We start from the raw sequence: 21409 nt of genomic DNA on the forward strand, positions 1-21409 counted from the left end.
CATCTGAGGCTCTAGCTGTTCATTTTGAGAGTCAGGCCTGCATTTAGATATCTTTGCTCTGACCTCTTGATATGTACAGAAGCAGCATGGCATAGTGGAAAGAGTACAGACCTGGAATTCAGAGCACTTAGGTTCTAATCCCAAATCTGCCACTTATCTTCTGCGTGATTCTGGGAAAAACCCTTAACTTCTCTGTGCCTCACTTCCCTCATCTGCAAAATGGGGATTTAATACCTTTTCTCCTGCCTACTCAGACTATGAGTCTCATGTGGGACCTGATTATCTTGTATCCACCCCAGAACTTAGTGCTTAGCACATAGTAAGCACCTGAATAACATTATTATTATTAATATTATTACGTACCTTTCTCCCAGAGCAACCACATATTTCTTATTATAAGCTCACTGTGGACAGGGAACCTGTCTGCCAACTCTGTTACAGTGTACCCTTCCAAGCACTTAGTACAGTGATCTGCACACAGTAAGTGCTCCATAAAAATGATTGATTGATTCTTAACCTCTACATCAAGTTTTTCTGCAGAGAATAGTTCTTTGACTTCTGCTCAGTTACTCTGGAGTAGAGGTCCCCACATGAAAATGAAAAATCATCCCGAAACTCCCAACCAAATCAGTATTTGGAATGAATTCAGATATTGAGGGAATACAAAAGGATTCAAAAAGAAAACTCTGTACCCTCAGGTCAGGATATTGCCTGGGACCTTCTCTCTTAACCACTATATTAACCACAATATGGTCCCCAGGAAGCTCCCTGGGAGATTGATTCCTGTTCTCTGAAGTGTAGTGGTCTGAGTAATATCAGGTAGCACTAATAGGTGACTCTTAAATGAATAAATGTTATTTTTATTTTGTCTCCAGGGAGACAGAGGTCTGCCTGGGCCCAGAGGATCCCCAGGTCTGCCTGGAGAGGCTGGCAAAGAAGTGAGTAACTCGTTAGATTTCACTGGACTGCAGACAGGATCAACCCAGGATACTACTCCCAAATGAATGACTTTAGTCCTTACCTTATCTAGTCATTACCTCATCTTCTGTTGAGTTGGATTCGTAGTGAGGGATGGGGACACATTTGGGAAAAGAATTAGACCATCAGGTTCTCTTTATCCCCAACCATCAAAACAAAAATCATGCAAGTCTCTATCAGGAGTGGGTTGTCTTAACTGCAGAGTGAGCCCAGTTGGGCCCAGATGTAGGGAATGTCTGGCTCCTATAAACCTTCATGCCATAATCAGAGACAGCAGAATTGATCTAAGGGGCTGGAGCAGTGGTATTTATTAACAGAAATTCTGCTGCTTCTATTTTGCCTCCACCTCTACACAGGTGCGGCCCCAATACCAAGGAGATTGTTGAGGAGAAAAATCAGGACTCTGGATGGGAGGAGGGTGTGTGCAAAATTATTTCCTCTCTGCATCACTCTTCCCACTTTAACTCTCTGAACTAAACTGTGGTAAGGGTAGTGGTGAGAGGTTAGATCCAGGAAAGAATACCCACCCAAAAGAACACAGAATCATTAAGCAATTATGTAATTTAAGCCTATTGGGTTTTCAGTCACTTCCTCAGAAATTAGAGAATCTGGCCTTAAATAAGTCTAACTTTTAACACTGCGGAGCTATAGACATGAGATCTAAAAGGCGATATGCCTCAAGAAGAACCAGAAAAGACTGAGCTTGGATCCAGGGTCTGTGACTTTTCCGAGATCACCACGTCACCTATATGTCCCAGTTCCCTTGGCGGAAAATTGTACCTCGCCATGCTGAGCATGAAAGGAGGATGAATTGGGTTTTACCTAACCCCATGAAGTGACTGTAGAGTAATCACATCCTCCAATAGGTAAAGACTAAATGATTATCTTTGTTAGGTGTGAGTCAAGGTGTTGTCTCATTTTTCTCTTCAATCTGTTCTTTCTATCACTCCCAGGGATCAAGAGGGGACCCAGGTGATGCGGGACCCAGGGGCCAATCAGGCCCTCGAGGACCAAAGGTATGCATTTTCCGGAGATGATCCCTTGGGATTTTTGTGTTGCCAAAGAGCCCTATTCTAATGGCAGGAAACTTCTGTCCTTAAAACACATCCTTTCACCCCAACTTGCCAACACTGTTGAAAGAGGTGGGGAGAAGGAGGACATGTGAGCTAACATCTAATTGATGGGAGATATCGCCTCTGTCTGAGCAAAACCTGGGAGACATCTTCTGAGCAAAACCATTTCAAAAACATTTGAAGCCTGGAACCACAGAAGTAGCACCGCTCCCCATTTCCCTTCTGTCATCTCCCTTGTTCTTCATGCCAGTCTCCAAAAGGGTTACAGCTTCTTTAATTGTGTGATTAAATAAAGGTATAATGAACTATATATTTCAATCCTTATAGGGAGACAGAGGTCGACCTGGCTTTAGTTATCCTGGTCCTAGAGGAGAACCGGTAAGTAAAAGAATTGAGGAGGGAGAGGGAGAAAGGGAATGAACAGCCCTTTAGGTCGAAAGATAAAGTTACAGATGCTGAGATTTTATCTTTGTGGTTATAAATGATAGAGAAGTGGCTTGGCTTAGTGGATAGAGCATGGGTCTAGAAATAATAATAATAATAATGACAGCATTTATTAAGCGCTTACTATGTGCAAAGCACTGTTCTAAGCGCTGGGGAGGTTACAAGGTGATCATGTTGTCCCGTGGGGTCTCACAGTCTTAATCCCCATTTTACAGATGAGGGAACTGAGGCACAGAGAAGTTAAGTGACTTGCCCAAAGTCACACAGCTGGCAATTCTGAAATCAGAAGAACCTGGATTCTAATCCCGCCTCCACCACTTGACTGCTGTGTGACTTTGCGCAAGTCACTTAACTTCTCTGTGCCTCAGTTACCTCATCAGTAAAGTGGGGTTTAAGGCATGAGCCCCATTCAGGACAAGGACTGTGTCCAGCCTGATAAGACTGTATCTACCCCAGTGTTTAGAACAGTGCCTGGAACAAAGTAAGTGCTTAACAAATACCAAAAAAATAAGAATAACCACAACTGGAGGCTAGGAAAAGAATATCACAATAATTTTGAACTTCAAGAAATCATCCAAATATTCTCCCAGAGAAAAGAAAGGGCAGGCCTACAGAGTGTAAAAGAGGCTGCTTCCTAGTAGGATCCTACCAGACAAATTACGTTATATCAAAAGGCTGTCTTTGTTGCTTGAGAAATTCCTTTAATTGAAACTGAAGCAATTCTAAATGCTACACTATTTTCATTAAGAAAACATTTCTTCTTCATATGAAGTCATCCCAAGAGGTATCAGAGGTTATATAATATGAAGAAAAGGATTTCACATCACCCTTTGCACCACAGAAACTGCCCTCTCAAAGATCACCAATTATCTCCTCCTTGCCAAAATCAACAGTTTTACTCCATCCTAATCCTCTCAACTTCTCAGCTGCCTTTGACACTGTAACCACCCTCTTCTCCTGGAAACATTATCCAACCTTGACTTCACTGACACTATCCTCCCCTGGTTCTCCTCCCTCACTGGCTACTCATTCTCAGTACTTATCACGGGCTCCTCCTCTGCTTCTCATCCCCTAACTGTGGGAGTCCCTAGGCTCAGTTCTGGGTCCCTTCTTCTTATTTCCATCCATCTACACCCATTGTCACTCCTCTAACACCAATCTACTCACTGTATTTCGACCTCGTTTATCTCACTGCCGACTCCTCGCCTCTTAGTATCCAACAGACGGTCACTCTCCCCACCTTCAAGGCCTTATTAAGAGCACATCTCCTCTAAGAAATCTTCCTCAACTAAACCCTCAATTCCTCTTCCCTCACTCCCTCCTGCATTACCCCTGCACTTGGATTTGCACCTTTTATTCACCCCCTCCTCAGCCCCACAGCAATTATGTAGATATCCATAATTCATTTGTTTATATCGATATCTGTCTTCTCCTCTAGACTGTAAGCACATTGTGTGCAGGGAGCGTGTCTATTAATTCTGTGTATTGTACTCCCGTAACAATCACGGAAGAACCATTAGAAAGGTTGTGGATTATGGCAGAGGACAGGACATTCTGGAGAAAGTATATCAGTAAGGTGAAGAGATCTGCACCAAGAAGAAACCCGACAGAGAGAAGAAGTGTGGCCAGTGGAAAGAGCACAAGCCTGGGAGACAGAGGATCTGGATTTAATCTCAGCTCTGCCAATTGCTTCTTGTGTGACCTTGGGCAACTCACTTAACTTCACTTAGCCTCAGTTTCCTCAGATGGTAAACTGAGATTAAATATCTGTTCTCCCTATTATTCAGCACTTGGAACAATGTTTGACACATTGTAGGCACTTAACAAGTACCGTTAAAAAAAAAAAAGAAATGAAACAAGATCTTGCTCAAACTACGAAGCTAGGTATAAAATGACTGAGAATCAATGTGGCTTAGTTGAAAGAGCACAGGCCTGGGAGATAGAGGGCCTGAGTTCTAATCCCGACTCCGCCACTTGCTTGATGTGTGATTTGGAGCATATCATCTAACTTCTCCATGCCTCAGTTTCCTCATCTGCAAAATGGATATTAAATACCCTTTCTCCCTCCTACTTAAACTGTGAGCCCTATGTGAGACTGGGATTGTGTCCAATCCATCTTGTACCTACTCCAGAGCTTAGTACAATGCTTGGTGCTTAGAAGTTCTGAACAAATGCATCATTATTATTATTGCTGTTGTTGTTGTTATTATTTTATAATTAAATTGAAAGGTCCAGCTTCTGCACACAAAAAGGACCCAAGTTGGAACGTGGTGTTTACCATTTAGGTGGTTAAGTAGAGGAATCAAATGAATTGAATTGAAGCAATTAGAGTAGACTGAAGTGGTTGAGACTCATGGGGGACAACCTTGTGACTTTGCAGAAGATCCAGTTCAGTACAGAATTCTCTGAGTAAAGTCCTTCCCCTGCTAGGAGTATTTGACCGTTTTATTTTCTGTGACTAATTTCTTTCTTTGTATATTTCACAGGGCGACAAGGGAGAACCCGGTCCACGAGGCCCTGAGGTACAAAATGTTGCTGTTTCCATCACATGAGACACGGGAGGGAAAAAATTCCATGGCTTTCATCTAATCTATTTAGAGCCCAACATCAGGCAATGTGAACAGACTCTGATTTCATGCCCAGGCTGTCTGAAGATGCTTTTTCAGCATGGTCAGAAAATGATCGGCTATTCTGCTCCTGTCATTTTCCCGGTAGCGCTTGGCTGAAAAAAGAGCCCTTGGAGAGATAGTTAATGCTAGGGCACAATTAGCTACCTCCTGCATCAGTTAACAGAAATGAGGGTTTAAATGAGAGCCCAAGTACAAGTTCAACTCTTTTCTGCACAGAAGGGAGCAAAAGCAGTTCTGGTCCCAGCTTAAACTGTCAGTGGGCACCATGGGTCTATCCCTCTCGGGATTTACCACAGCCAAGGCCGGTGAAACAGAGACTCTGGCTCAGAAAACCCTCTCTGGGTAACAGCGATTATTTTTACTTGGTGTTGGTAAATTAGCATGCCTAAGAGAAAGTTAACTTTGTGGGCAATTTTCTTTTAAATCCAAGTGAAAATGAAATGCACATGAAATACTGCGCACGTGGCCAGCAGGCTGGATACTAAACACTTCGTGCCACACAAGCATCTTGGTGAAATCACGGGATTTCCTCCCACCAGTAACTATGAAAACATATGCTCTCTAAATCCTATAAATAGTTGACTAATGCACAATTTATGAGTATTTGGAAGAAGACTAGTCCAGTGCATTGACCAAATGGGCTGGAATCCTAGATTTTTTAGTACTCGTTATACACGTGATGGATTACTTTGGGCAAAACAGATTTATCCTTTTTGGTTCTTTGCCTGTAAAATGGAGGACTTGCCACGAAACAGGTTTTAAGGTCATTAAATTAAAATTATGCAATAAACAGCAGGAATCTATGTGAAAAATGACCTATTATCTCATTGCTTTTAATGATTTGTTCCAGTATTTTTCAAATTTTGGAAAAATATATAAAGACAAGGAAAATCTGTTACCTTTCACCAAAACTATTTTTCCTATTTACTGCCAAAGTAGAACTTACAACTCCCAGCTTTCTGAAAAGTGGAACAGGTTTCAGTTTCCCAGTGCCAAATTCCACCTTGGTTCTATCTCATGGATGCATTTTCCATTTGGCAAAATGAAAACTGTCAAACAAACCCTCCTAAATGACTTCCTGTTCAATCTCTAGGCCAGCATCCCTGATAAATAATACACTTTTTAAAGAGATCTATTTGTGTGGTGAAAGCCTGTGAGCATAGAGGCAAGGTGAGCACATTCCTCCAGAGGGGTCCACATCTGACCCTTCAGGAGGTTTGGTCCTAGTCTAGCAAAGTCAAATATCTATTTAATGTTATCCCTGCCTAAGGAGAATACTGTTTTGAGGTTCTGGACATGTTTCTAAGTGGCATAACCTTATAACATGTGGCAGTGACAGCAAAGGTACTTTGCACAATAATTGCAGTAATTGCTGTTGGTAGTTACTGGGAACACTACATGTTTTATAGGGGTGGCCCTTCATAGCTTAAAAGCTCATTATGTGGCCTCTGGACCTCATAGGTATTTTCCTAATTTTGTCTAAATGAAAAGTGTATTTCCCGTAAATGCCTAAGACACACTTGTGTTTTCTTGCATAACAGGGTGGAAGAGGGGACTTTGGTTTGAAAGGAGCTCCCGGAAGCAAAGGAGAGAAAGGTGGCCCTGTAAGTATACTCTTGAGGATAGCTGGCATAACGCAGAAGGTACCTTACCTCCAGGAATTTTGGGAAAACACTTGAAGCTTTCAATTCCCAGGGTAGAGGTCACCACTTTTAGATGGGAAATAACTGAACATGGGCTCACCAGAGTCCTGGCAAGGTCATCAGAAGGCTTGGCTTCTTCTTCCTGCTCTGCCACAGATTAACAGGCTGACTTTGGAGATGTCTCAGTCTTCCGTAGTTTCTGCTTCACAGGAATATGACCTTAAATGGAATAAAATGGAAGAAAGCGTTTGGACTTCCTAGGCAAAACAACCTTCATAAATTCATAAAGGTTGCTGGTCATACACTCCCCTGAGGGCTAAGGAACGGGAGGACTTCCCTTTAACCTTCTTCTGGCTCTTCCAAGCAATAGCTGCCCAATATTGCTTCAATCATTCTTTTTTCATTCTCCTTTCTGGACTTTGACTTTTCTAAGATTCTTCTGTCCTCTTCAGGGAGCCTAGAGAACTAAGGAATATGTCTACAAAACTTTGCAAATAACCCATTTTCCTGCTTCTCCCTGCCCTCACCACATCCAAAATAGGGTTTGTTACGGGTAACTCGTTCTCCTGGTTTAATCAAGCAATCAATCGATAGCATTTATTCAATCAGTGCTTACTATGTGCAGAGAACTGTACTAAGCACTTGGGAGAGTACAGTGCAACACAATTAGCAGACATGTTCCCTGCCGGTAATGAACTTACAGTCTGGAGGGTAAGACAAACATGAATATGTGTTTTGCCCCTCTTCCAGACTATGTAACAAAGCTTTGCAGTACCAAGTTGGCCCCAGATCAGTGACTCATGAACTTCGTGAGAGGTGGGACCAATTTAAGGAATGCAACTATGGCTCAAATCAATCAATTATTTGTATTTATTGAGCACTCACCAAGTGCAGAGCACTGTACTAATAAGAGTTTGGGACAGTACAATATAACAGAGTTGATAGACACGTTCCCTCCCCCACAAGCTTACAGTCTTGCGGGGGAGGGGGAGAGACAGTGAGGATGAGGAGTCAAACTGTTGGAAGGGGAGGGCATAGACATAAAAAGAAACTGCAGAAAGCAAAACATCACTATCACTAAAAAGTAAACCCCAACAAAAATCTATATGGTGTTACTATTTCCAGTACACTTCTAGCAGCAGTTATTTTGGCAGAAAAGGCTTAACCAGGAGACTAGAGAAAAACATCTCATTTCCTCTTTGTACCTCTTGGGACGATTCTCCCTTTAAAACCTACCCACTCCTGCCACCCTCTCTCTTCCAGATTCCCAGTACATCTGACTCCTGTCAGTACGGTTCTCTTTCCATTGTTATTATTGTTACTAAATTTAGGATGGATTTTTTTTTTCTTCCCAGGCGGATCCTGGCCCCCCTGGTGAGCCTGGACCTAGGGGACCTCCAGGAATACAAGGACCAGAGGTATAGAAACTGGTGTTGGTATTTAGATGTGTCTTTTGGAGTGTGTTTGTGTGTGTTCATATTTGCATAAACTGATCTATAAACTGGATGTGTCTTTGGCGGTAGGCCCAATTTTCACAGCCATGTAGATGTTCAAACACACACAGAGCTACATAAACCCTCTATCTGATACAAGCTTGATGCTCTGTTGCTCCCTATTTGCATCTTTCAATCGCTGAAAAGCCTCAATGAACATCTTGATTTTGCTTTCTCCTATTCTGTCTACCATGCACCATTGTTTGCTGTGCTGCGTAGGGAGCACAGTTTGGGGGCAGTTAAGTTCCCAATTAAAATGGGTTGTGTAAGGTTTCCCTGTCATAACCTCCCATAGAGCCTTGACTTACTGTCAAGCTCTGCTGACTGTGCAAAATGATATATAATAATCTAGTATCATCCTGTAGGTATTTTTAAAGAGCATAGTCATTTATGAAGTCTCAAATTTGGCAATGGTTGGGCCCGTTGAGTGGGAAGAGTTTTCCACTGGATATTCTATCTACAACTTCCAGGTCCCTTGGCACATCTTCAAGATGGAAAATGTTGAATAGGCTGAACCTACCATTCATTCATTCGATCATATTTATTGAGCACTTACTGTGTGCAGAGCACTGTACTAAGCACTTGACACAACGCTACTTTACTCAAGTATTGAGTAAAGCAGAGATTAATGACAAGGCACCTTCAACTCTGACAGTCAACCACATCATCAAGTAACCTAAAACTCTTGGTGAAAGTAACAGAAAAATTGAATTAGCCAGAGCCCAGGTCGGTTGGTAATGTTAAATGCTCTTCTAAGAGCCTTAGAGTTGCTCCCTCAATTTCCCCTATATCTGTCATACTTCATAGACCGTGTTTGGAGGATTCTATCATGATCTAAAGTCACACTGTGTATATTAGTTATTATAATTTTTTGCCAGTATTCTTCAGTAGCCTGTCAAAAGGATTCTGGGTATAATCTCGCCAGTTATGGACAGTAGTGAGAAACCCTATAGTTTCCACAGTCACGTCTCTCATCCTTCTGCGATGAGAAATCTGAGGTATTTTCTCACTGTTCCATGTTAAGAAAACATTCCTGCAGATGTCTAAGTATTAGACCAACCCATTCCTAGTGCTTTACCATTTTTCATGCCTCCAGGCTGCGGTAGTGACTTCCTGTAAAGTTGTAGCTTTCATATCATTGCCTAATCATTTTGGCTAATTCATAAGACTTCATCATTAATAATGAAAACCACATCCCTGCCACCTGAGCAAGATTTCTCCTTTGCTTGTGAAGAAGGAGGATCCACCTGTACTCTTCACCAGTGCTCTGGTAGAATATATATACAAGGCCATATAACATCCATAGAGATGTCCAAGTCCTTAATTTCGAGGTGATCAGAAATTCCTTGGCTCTCTTCAGGTTTTACATTCCAGTAATGATCATACAAGTTTCTTAACTTGGGCTGCAGATCGTTTTGTAGGTTTTTCAGGGATTTCCATTAGCTATGACCATGAAGTGCTATAAAATGTTGGTTATATATTTCTTCCTTAGGTGGTGGCAAAAGCAGTTCCACTGAACTTGTGCAATTGGTTTCTCTTCTTTCCACTCTGTGGCTCCCCAAGGTCACATGAGCTAACTGACAAATCTTATAGGGGGCCCAGATACCCCAACAGTGTCTTCATTTCTATTCAGAGACACCTTCACATCAGGGCTGAATCCACTTTATAACATTCTCAACTGCCCCTATCTGAAACCAAATCATTTGTTTGACTTCTGCTATGAGAAACCAATTTGACCCCCTTCTTATTGTCATTTTACAGGGCGAACCTGGTCCACCTGGAGATCCTGGTCTTACAGTAAGTAGGACTGATTTTTCTGGATTTTAGTGGTAGCATATCTTGGCTGTGGTAAGTGGAATTGATGGCCCTTCTCTCAGCAACTTCACCAAAAAGAAAGAGGAATAAGGGGTGACGGGGAAGCATCTGCCCTTATTCATGCAATTATGTAGGAAAGGGATCCCCAAAATATTTAAAAGAAATTATTGCAAGCCAGCTGTGAAAACATTCACTCCCCAGCACAATAAGACCTATGCTGAAAAGCAGTAAAGTGGTAAAGAATGCAGATTTCCTTCTTTTACTACTTGAGAACTGCCTAAGGGAAGGTAAAACTGATAAAAACCATTTGTGGGCTTGTAGGTCTCAATGCAGTCAAGGACTTCCAATATTTTATGTGTTTTTAGAGCAAAGACAACATATTGGAAGTTGTAGCAGGAAAGGTTTCTCTTAACGTCTTTTCAAAACAAGATGATTCAATCCATTTTCTTGCCGCCCATTCTGCCTCAGAGTTTTCTGAATTCATACTCTTGTGTTCTCTAATAATAGTAATTGTGGTATTTGTTAAACATTTACTATGTTTCAAGCACTGAACTAAATGCTGGGATTGATAAAATATAATCCTACATGGGGCTGATAGTCTAAGGGAAGGACAACAAGTATTTGATCCCCATTTTACAGATGAAGTAACTGAGCCACAGAAAAATTTAGTGATTTGCCCAAGTTCATGTAACAGTCAATTGAGAGAGCCAGGACTGTGTCCTTTCTATTAGGTCTTGAAGCTTCTCTCAGCATACCAATTGCCTTCTCATTAATGCTAATACTAATACTATTAACCTTGGAAGAAATTACTCCAGAAGTTCTAGCTTCAAAAGAAGCTGAAACCATATGAAGCCCAAGCTATTTAAATCCACTTTCCTTGTTTTGTGTTTTTTTTTAACAGGAATGTGATGTGATGACCTACGTGAGAGAGACATGTGGTTGCTGCGGTGAGTTCTACATATTTCCATTTCGCATAACTCTAATTATGGCAATGCTTGCTTAACCTCCAGGAAAATCTGGTCAGAAATTGATTATTGATCTGAAAAGGTGGTATGGCATTAGTAAGAGTAAGATTTTGGAAGTACCCTGAGTCTTCATTACAAATACTTATAATTCATCCAAAGACGGCTATGAATTAGATTCTAGCAAAGACAATCCTCAGGATTGAAGGATGCCAGAGGGTCTCTTTGAACAAGAGGAGTATTAATATCACTTGCCAGCATTCTCTCAGTGGTCTCAATCAATTATTGGTATTTACTGAGCGCTCACTGTTTGCAGAGCACAACATGCTTGGTAGAGTACAACATAAAACAGAGTTGATAGATCCATTCCTTGCCCACAATGAGCTTACAGTCTAGATGGGAAGAAACAGCCAGACTCTGACTTCACTATCAGTCAACAGTATTTATCAATCAGTGGTATTAACAGAGCACTTGCAGTGAGCAGAACACTGTACTAAGTGCTTGAGGAGCATATAATTCAACAACGTAGGGAGATGTGATCCCTGTCTACAAGGAGTTTACAGACTAGAAGGAGCTTAATGGGGAGACTTATGCCTCTGTACATAAGATGTCACCCATGTAGAGTGAGATGTCTCATTTGCAACCATGGCATTCGGTTATAAGTGTATCATAGAGGTTTTGAGTTCCAGTGCTGTGTCCACTAGCATGCTTATGTGCCACATTTCTAATGATGCCCATTTCAATGCCAACACATCCTAGAATCAGAACTACACATTCTCTGCTGGAAAAAAAGCCAAGAAAATGAACTATCAAAAACTAATTTGGGCACAATTATTGGTCTTAGCAGTTTTGATTTACAATGGTGCTGATTTTCCAACTCTTGGCCAGAAAACCCCCGTGATTATAAATTTTATCACATTGTCCTGTGGCTAATAATAATAATAATAATAACATTTATTAAGTACTTACTATGTGCAGTTCTAAGCACTGGTGAGATTGCAAGGTGATCAGGTTGTCCCACGTGGGACTCACAGTCTTAATCCCCATTTGACAGATGAGGTAACTGAGGCACAGAGAAGTGAAGTGACTTGCCCAAAGTCACACAGCTGACAAGTGACAGAGTTGGGATTTGAATCCACGGCCTCTGACTCCAAATCCCGGGCTCTTTCCACTGAGCCACCCTGCCTACATATGATAGGGGCTGTGGCTGTCTCTATGGCTTGTTGCCTCCAAATTTTACCATTATTTAGTCTCTGTCTCCTCTCGCTTTGTACTTCCTTCCCCTTTCTGCCTTTTCAATTGGCTTTCTTTTTCCAGATTGTGAGAAGCGCTGTGGTGCTCTAGACATTGTGTTTGTCATCGACAGTTCAGAGAGTATCGGTTTCACCAACTTCTCCCTGGAGAAGAATTTTGTCATCAACGTAGTCAGCCGGCTTGGTGCCATCGCCAAAGACCCCAAGTCTGAGACAGGTGAGAGTTCATGAGTGGGCTAGATCTACTTCTAACTGGATATTCCAAATCATTCAATCAATCAATCAATGCAATGCATAGAGTGCTCATTCTGTGCAGAGTACTGTACTGTTTGGGAAAATACAAGACATAAAGAGTTGGTACACGCTATTTCTGCCCACAAGGAATTTACAGTCTACAGCAGGGAGAGAGACATTTGAAAAAATAACAGGGGAAATGGAGTCTAAGGATAGCTTCATAAGTGTTCTGGAGCCCGGGTGAATATCAAAGTGTCTAAGAGGTAAACAGCCAAGTTCATAATTGACACATGGGGCGGCGGGTAGGGAAATGAAGTCTTAGGAAAGGCCTCTTGGAAGAGGTGAGGTTTTAGGAGGATTTTGAAGGTGGGTAGAGGGGTGGTCCGTGAGATATGAAGGGGGAAGTAGCTCCAGGCCAGAGGGAAGATCTATATTCCCTGTTGGCATCCCCGGCAATAGGTCGGAAGGTAAGTTATCTCGCGGATACCTGATCGAGAACTGGAATTAAGGGGATGAAGGCAATAAACCCTTAAAAAGGGCAGATTACCTACAGAAAATTGAGGGCATTGGTTCTCATCTACAGGAATCATCCTCCTGTGATGCTAGAGCATCATCCTAGAACAGATTTACTATGCCAAAAGATTCGGGAAAGGCAGAAAGAACATAAAGGAAACTGAAGGACATGAGGGTGAGAGTTGAGAGGATCTCCTTTCCGACTCTGGAATCTGGAGGCAATCGGTAGTCCCCTGTCCCCCTGCAGGGATGAGTCACTGACCACTTATCTCTCGGCTTTGGTGGCAGGGGCCCGCGTGGGCGTCGTGCAGTACAGCCACGAGGGAACATTCGAGGCAATTCAGCTGGATGATGAGCGGATAGATTCCCTCTCTAGCTTCAAGGAGGCCGTGAAAAACCTGGAGTGGATCGCCGGCGGCACCTGGACTCCCTCCGCCCTTCAGTTTGCCTATAACAAGCTCATAAAAGAGAGCAGGCGGAAGAAGACCAAGGTGTTTGCGGTCGTGATCACGGACGGGCGCCACGATCCCCGGGACAATGATGCCAACCTGCGGGCCCTGTGCCATGTAGACGTGACGGTCAACGCCATCGGCATTGGGGACATGTTCCACAAACGCCAAGAGGATGAGACCCTGAAGTCCATTGCCTGTGGGAACGAATCCCAGGTGCATGGCATGAATCTCTTTTCCGAGTTGGTGGCCGAAGAATTCATCGATAAAATGGAGGATGTTCTTTGCCCAGGTCTGTTGCTGTCAGTTTTGCCTCATTTCCCCAAACCAATCTGCCATGTTTTTTCCAGCTCTGTGGTCATTTTGCCAAACATACAGTGCTGGTTCTTTATGCAATGGGAAAGGAACACATCTCCTAAATGTTTAGACTGGGGAACCCTGAAATGTAAACTCCGATCTTTCGCTGTTGCCAAGAGGCCTCTGTCCTCCAGCTTGTTATTCTCCCAGATTGGAATCCCCAAACAAAATCGGATGCCAAGTCCTCAGGGTCAAGACATAGGAGAGTGTGAGATGGCCTTCTTCCTTCTTGGGTCACAACAGAGAAGCAGCGTGGCTCAGTGGAAAGAGCCCGGGCTGTGGAGTCAGAGGTCATGGGTTCAAATCCCAGCTCCTCCGCTTGTCAGATGTGTGACTTTGGGCAAGTCACTTAACGTCTCTGGGCCTCAGTTCCCTCACCTGGAAAATGGGGATGAAGACTGTGAGCCCCACGTGGGACAACCTCATCACCGTGTAACCTCCCCAGCGCTTAGAACAGTGCTTTGCACATAGTAAGTGCTTAGTAAATGCTATAAAAAAAAAACAAAAAACAGTACCTCATGGGAAAGTCCAAGTTAGCAGACTTTCATTCATTCATTCAGTTGTATTTCTTGAGCGCTTACTATGTGCACAGCACTGTACTAAACGCTTGGGAGAGTACAATACAACAGACACATTCCCTGCCCACAGTGAGCTCACAGTCTGGGGGGGGGGACAGACATTAATATAAATAAATAAATGAACAAACAAATAAATAAATTACAGACATACATATGTGCTGTGGGGCTGGGAGGGAGGATGAATGAAGGAGCAAGTCAGGGAGGGAATGGGAGAAGAGGAGTGGAGGGCTTAGTCAGGGAAGGCTTCTTGGAGGAGATGTGCCTTCAATAAGGCTTGGAAGTGGGGGAGAGCAATTATCTGTCTGATAGGAGGAGGGAGGACGTTCTAAGTTTCTAGGCAGGTTGTGGACAAGAGGTCAGAGGTGAAATAAACTTGTTACGCTGTCATCCCCTAATGGTTCTGCTGTTGTCCAGTATCAGAGAGAGAAAGAAAAAGAGAGAGAGAGAGTCTGCCTGGGCTGGACTCTGAATATGGTTATGATTTAGTGATATAAAAGCAGATAGGCACTGGCCCAGCCAAACCAAAGGAAAATGAGAAAGTCACCGCTGGTTCTAAAAGAAGTAGGAGCTAGGGGAGGATTAAACAGAGTCAAAAATACCCTCATGTTTCTTCATGGGCAGTGGCCAAATGAACCACTACCCTGCTTTGAGTGTGGGAAAGAGGATCTGTCCTAATCAGTTTGTCTTCTCTCCTAATCTGTCCTAATCAGTTTGTCTTCTCTCCTACAGACCCAGAGATCGTCTGCCCGGAGCTTCCCTGTCAGACAGGTAATGGATTAAACCCCAACCCCTGAAACCCTATATCCCTCAGGCTGTCGTGTAATCAGTAATTGTTTTCCAGGCCACCGAAGGGTGAAAAATGCAATCAGACCTCGGACATCTGTCCGAGAAAGGAAGGGGAGAGAGGGATGTGAATCGTTCAAGAGAGAAAGAAAGTCAAAATTGGGTTTTCTTTGTGCCAATCCTCCCAAATATCCCATCTCTCTTTACCATCTTGCCTAAATTTAATCAGTTGGTTTAAACTCTGGAGCATTTACAAATTCATTCCAGTTGGTTGGTTTCTCCCATTTCTATGAGCCCAGAATGAGCCCCCGCAGGAATAATCAATCTGAGGGTTTGGGAAATTGGGATGGGCGTGTGAAATCAAGGAAGAGAGCAGTGTCCAGGAGCTCTAAGTCCTTTTTTGTGAATGTGAATGTGCCATCTGTTCTAGTGCCGTGTGTACAAAATAATCCAGATAATGGAGGAGTTGGAGTTTTAAGGAATTTTTTGTTTGTCCCTTTGTTCCTTTCCCTGCTCTCAGTTGGCCACTGAAATCAAGTAGATGAAAAATAGTTTACTTTAAAGCCATTGGCCCACTGAGTTGCTTAAGGCAGAAGCAGCCTCATCGGCTTGGTTAAAATAACAGTTTCTGAAGCTTCTTTTTCGGAAACAGCTGGGCATTGCTTAAAGGAGAAAAAGCGGATGTTGAAGTGCTTAAGCAAGGAGGGAACTGATAGAACAATCTACCGACTCCCTTTGCGGAGTGATTTGGATAAGGCTGGGTGATCTGGAAACAGTTAAATCTTCCATCCAAAGGCTCTGGAACTATAACTATCCTCAAGCTCCTCAGAGAAAAAAGCCCCAGCAGCCTCCAGTAAATAAGTAATGCAGCTATTTCCTGTTGTTTGCCTGCTTGGGCTCTACGTATGCATGACTTTTATGACTGCGTGCTCTTCCTACCTTCTTCCTTTTCTGAGCAGAGATGAATAGTCACCCTATTGTACATCAATCTTTGCCTGGTGAGCCAGCTTCATTTAGGGGTAAAGACTCTGAAATTCATTCTGTTCAAGATCAGAGTAAGTATTGGTCCTGTCTTCCTGACAAAAGGCCAAGATGATACTGAGCTGTGCCTCTCACCATCTGGACACAGACCTCCGTCACTTGGCAGGGCAATCCAGTGATGGTGAAACGAGGCTGATCATATCTAGGGATCAGAAGTCTGCTGTTCAGGCAACTGGTTGGTAGTTAATATTTTCTTTTCCTATAGCATTTGTTAAGGGTTCACTATATGTTAAACCCTGTTCTAAGCTCTGGGGTAGATACCAGTTAATTAGGTTGAACACAGTCCCCGTCCTGCATGGGGCTCACAGTCCACGTAGGAGGGAGAAGAGGAGAACTTAGGTACAGAGAAGTTAAGTGACTTGCCCAAAGTCACATAGCAAGCAGTTGGCAGAGCGGGGATTAGAACCCAGGTCCTCTGACTCTCAGACCTGTGCTCTTTCCCCTAGGCCATGCTGCTTCTCTGAAAGCATACAGAAGGCCTATTCCAAGGGAGAAGGAGTACTTATTTGGAAATCATTTTGTTCATTAGGATTCTTAATGTTCTCGTCATTCCCATTCTGGATGAACTGGAGGGAGGGGGTGAGCAGGATGAGTTTTTCAAGCATGATCTCCCTCAAGCTGATCTGAACCCTTGGATGGCCCAAACAATGTATGACTGGGGCAACTGAAGGCCTAGGATGCAGGCCAACCTTTGGGAATGGCTCCTGGCCAAAAGCCTCTGGAGAAGGGCTCCACTTTGAGAACCGGAAGACCGTTCAAGAGAATATTGTGGATCCCTAGCGTTTGGCTGGGCCAACCTTCCCAGAAATAGTTAGCTGATCCTATCGGTGTTCAAAGATTTAGGTCTAGTAAGCAGCAGCGGAGAGACGAGGTCTCACCTGGATAAATTTTCACGTGCTAGTAACAGACATGCCAGCCAATAGACACTGGCACTGTGCACACAAGGATGGGAAGCTGGTGGATTTTGAGGATGATGATGATGCATTTGTCAAGTGCTTTTTATGTATCAAGCACTAAGTTCTGGGGTAGGTATAAGCTAATCAGGTTGGACACGGTCCTTGTCCCACATGGGGCTCACAGTCTAAATCCCCATTTTACAGTTGAAGGAACTGAGCCACAGAGAAGTGATGTGAGCTGCCCAAGGTCACACAACAGACAAGTGGTGGAACCGGAATTAGAACCCAGGTCCTTTTGAATCCCAGGCCCGGGCTGTATCCACTAGGCCACGCTGGTTTCCGAGTGAAAGACCCTATTCTTCTGAAACCAAGTGTGTGTGTTGTCAGTGTCAAGAGCTGTAGTTTCATGGTACTGCTGCAACAGCCGACCCAAAAGTTAGGGTTTAAAAGGCCGTGGCTAACTGAGCCCCTGTTTCCTCCGAACTGCTGCAAGAGTTTGCAGTCCAGTCCAGTGGCATTATGTCCCGGGCAGGCCTATGCCAACTCCAAGAGCAGGAATGCAGAAGGGTTGCAGGTAAGCTGAGCCACAGTAAGTCATGCTTAGCTGTGCCCTTTACATTTTATTTGGAGAATTGAGTTTGGGGGAAATGTATTCCTAAAGTAGAGCAAAATCCACTCACCTTGTATTGTTTCGAAAACCACCACTCCCTCATTTCAGAGGAAGCCCATTATCCTCTGCCCCTCCCTACTGCCCCAAGATAGACGGATAGAGAAATATTTTACACCAGTTCCACCTTGAGAAAGCATTGCCCAGCGGAATCTTGTTCAATCTGAAATTCACAATCCTGTTATTCCTCCTTCATCTCTCAGACCCAGTTGCAAGAGATTAATTTAATATTCATTTAGATCGAAGAATGAATTTTCTGACAATGAGAGTCCTTCCCATTAGTCTGTCTGACTGCCATGCTATTCCCTTGCATGCTTGGCTAACAATAATGATGGTTGTATTTCTGAAGTGCTTACTATATGCTAAACACTGTGAAATGACACAGCAAAGAAGAAAAGAGTATGAGAGAGGCATGTGAACCACCAGTATAATTTTTGCTGTTTTTTGGCCTACTCCATGGTAAGAAGATTGTGGTTGAGGACTGAGCTCGGCTCTCCTTTCAGCTGACCCCAGGGAATGCAGGGACTTCTAATGGATTAGATTATTTTGAGTGTCCAGTACAGTGGTATTATTTGAACCCTTACTGTGTGACGTACACTGTACAAGGTGCTTAGGCAAATACAGTACAACCGAGTTAGTAGATACGATCTCTGTCCACAAGGACCTTAAAGTCTAGAATTCATTCAACCCTCAGGAGGAAAGTCTCAGCCTGAATGACTCCAAAACACAGATAACCACAGGAAAATGCAAATCTGGCACCCAGCAGAGCATTCATTAGCATTTCCCTCTTAACCAATATTTTAAAGCCGTCAGCTTTGCAAATCGAGAACAGTAGAGAATTGGAAAAACATGAGCATTAATCTACTTGCCCTTCCATGACTTTAATCACAACCTCTCCTCTTCCTAGATTTTCCCCTTATACCGCCCAATACACGTGAGCCACTTCAGGTGGTGAGAAATACAGAATGGCCTTAAAATATTCTTTTGACACTCACTTGCAGATGGGCGAAATCCTAGCGGCGAAATCCAAGTTAATTTCCTCCGCACGGAAGAGGGGGTCGACATAGCTTTCCCAAGGACCATCCCCATGATCCAACAGTTGCTAAACTCAACGAAGCACACCCAAGACCCCGCCGCGTACTCCAAGATGGTGGCTGTCTTGGTCTATACCGCCGAGCGAGCCAAGTTCGCCACTGGGGATGAGCGGCAGGACTGGATGGACCTGTTCATTGACACTTTTAAAACGGTGCACAGGGATATTGTGGGAGATCCAGAATCTGTATTAGCTCTCTGCTGATGCCTTGAAGAAATTGACATCCCTAAGAGATGCTGTTCTGTACATATATATATAAAGCAAGTAGATATCGTACGCAGTCCAGCTTCACTGGCTCGTTCTCTGGTCTTCTCCCACCAAACCCAGAGAAGTTTGGAGCAAGATGTATATATGTGTGCTGAAATAGAAGAGGGAAAGAATAAACAGGAGCTTTAGGAAGCTACAGCCTCAAAAAATGAAAACTTAATTCAGGGTGAGATAGCAAGTCTAGACTGGATTAAAATTAGAATTACTCATATACTTTTATATATATATGTACCTTTTCCAGTATAGAAGTGGGCTTGATACCATGACCATCATTAAATACCATGGTAACCTTTCCAGGTGGAGTTCTTCCCCAAATCCTATTTTCTCTCCAGCTGGGAGCCCACATCGATGATTACTTTTTAATGTTCTTTCCCGGCTGGCACTTTCTGGCATCAAGTCTCGTTTGCCAATGCTGGGTCCATAAATTCTGTCTTAGTGTGGCTATTTTGTGCTTCTCTCATCTAAGGTTGAAAAGTATCTGTGTTGTCCCTTTATATCCATTCCATCACTTTGTTTTCCACTGTGAATGTCTGTGAATTTCCTATGTAATGTTTTGTTTTGTAATTGGCTCTGAGTGTATTTTCTCTGAGGCTCGAAAACTGCTCTGCTCTGGAAGTAGAAAGAGGCAGATGCGATCAGAAGGGGCTCTAACAGCAGCTCTTTTGGTGATTAACTTTGGAAGATAAAGAGATTGTACTGGGGCAGATGAGGGAAATTGGAGACTTCAGGAGTAACTCTCTCGAAATTCCCTCCAGTCACCTCCCTGGGAGCTGACTGAAACGTACTTGTGATCCCAGGAGCAACAACACGTGGTTCGGAGGTGCATTCTGCAGTGGATGATTCCAAACCAGCTTTGGGTCATTACTCCTCCCTTGGTGGATCACTTCAGCCCAAGTTAGGGTTCCTGATAATAATAATGATGGTATTTGTTAAGCGCTTACTCTGTGCCAAGCACTGTTGTAAGTGCTGGTACATAGAGGGTAATCAGGTTGTCCCACCTGGGGTTCACACTTTAAATCCCCATTTTACAGATAACTGAGGAACAGAGAATTTAAGTGATTTGCCCAAGGTCACAAAGCAGGCAAGTGATTGAAAGCAGCATTGTCCTGGGGCCAAAAGAAGCTCGCTGTGGGGAGGGAAAGTATCTGTTTATTGTTACAGTGTACTATCCCAAGCACTTAGTACAGTGCTTTGCACACAGTATATGCTCAATAAATACAATTGAATGAATGAAAAGTGGGCAACCCAGGTGGACGCTCCAGTCCAGGACACTCGTCAGGGTTGGAGTGATCTCTGGATTCAGAAGCAACAGTGCTGCTTTGGAGCCAGGGAAGACCACATCCACCTTCGACCTCACTCCCAGCATTGCGAAGCAGCAGAGCAGGGTGCGGAGCAGAGGTTCTGTGAAGCAGAGGGGCAGAGTCCAGGCTGCACTCCTGGCACAGCAAATTGGCAACAGCAGATAGTTTCTACAGCCAAAATAGATTTTCACTGATTAGTCCTCCCCCATCCTTCTCCCCTTCCTCCAAGTCTCACCTCATTAATACCTCCGCATGTTACTCTTAGATTCGCTGTGCCTATGTATGTATCTATTGGACTCTATTTTTCTTCTTTCCTTTGTGCCTTCACATGTGACATGTGTTAGTGTGTTCAGAAAGATTGTCGCACAAGAACTTCTAACCTCTCCCTGATGGCCAGTGGGTCGAAGAAGTTTGAAAACATCCTAATGATTAATAGTATATCTTCTGGATAATACTTTCCAAGGTACTGGGACAGAGCGAGACTATGAAGGAAATGTTACGACCAAATTTTGTTGTAGAGAATTTTAAAAAGTAACAACTATTCCATTTGCACTACGGTAATCATTTCAGAGGCATAATGTCTGAAACAGAATAAATGGCATTTGTAAATCTGCACTTCAGTAGCATTAAGTTACAGTAGGAAAGTAACTTCTTCATACCACCTTTTAAAATTATTTTTATAAGAATTAGCAGACTATATAATGTCTACCTCTATAAATAATTTGAAGTACCTATTTAGTCATGTAATGGCTACTATGGCTGCTTTCAAGAGTACTGGAATCCAGCACAGGAGAAGTGTTCAACAACAGGAAAGCTCGGATGAACTTGAACCTTTCAAAGCTCATGCCGTTCAAATCAATTCTGCCTCAGCAGAGGCTTCATGAAAGGCCAAGGAGCTGTCACTCCTCCTTCTCCTCCTCCTCTTCCCTTGTTACATTT

At 43.3% G+C, this 21409-nt stretch overlaps 1 protein-coding gene across 2 annotated transcripts in view; it reads left to right on the plus strand.

Moving 5' to 3' along the window:
• Window positions 1-21409, plus strand: part of COL6A2 (collagen type VI alpha 2 chain) — a 50326-nt gene that overhangs the window by 24487 nt on the left and 4430 nt on the right. Inside the window, exons 17-28 of one of the 2 annotated variants that reach the window (XM_038748926.1) lie at window positions 876-938; window positions 1932-1994; window positions 2379-2429; window positions 4982-5017; window positions 6667-6729; window positions 8124-8186; window positions 10023-10058; window positions 10978-11023; window positions 12356-12508; window positions 13327-13779; window positions 15152-15190; window positions 18811-19733. In XM_038748926.1, coding sequence (XP_038604854.1) covers window positions 876-938; window positions 1932-1994; window positions 2379-2429; window positions 4982-5017; window positions 6667-6729; window positions 8124-8186; window positions 10023-10058; window positions 10978-11023; window positions 12356-12508; window positions 13327-13779; window positions 15152-15190; window positions 18811-19106 — 1362 coding nt within the window. In that variant the 3' untranslated portion in view covers window positions 19107-19733. Of the gene's footprint in view, window positions 1-875; window positions 939-1931; window positions 1995-2378; window positions 2430-4981; window positions 5018-6666; window positions 6730-8123; window positions 8187-10022; window positions 10059-10977; window positions 11024-12355; window positions 12509-13326; window positions 13780-15151; window positions 15191-18810; window positions 19734-21409 lie in introns of those variants that run through there. The other variant, XM_038748925.1, reaches the window with a different exon arrangement.

This window comes from Tachyglossus aculeatus, chromosome 7 (genome assembly GCF_015852505.1).
Source record: "Tachyglossus aculeatus isolate mTacAcu1 chromosome 7, mTacAcu1.pri, whole genome shotgun sequence".
Taxonomy (NCBI): domain Eukaryota; kingdom Metazoa; phylum Chordata; class Mammalia; order Monotremata; family Tachyglossidae; genus Tachyglossus; species Tachyglossus aculeatus.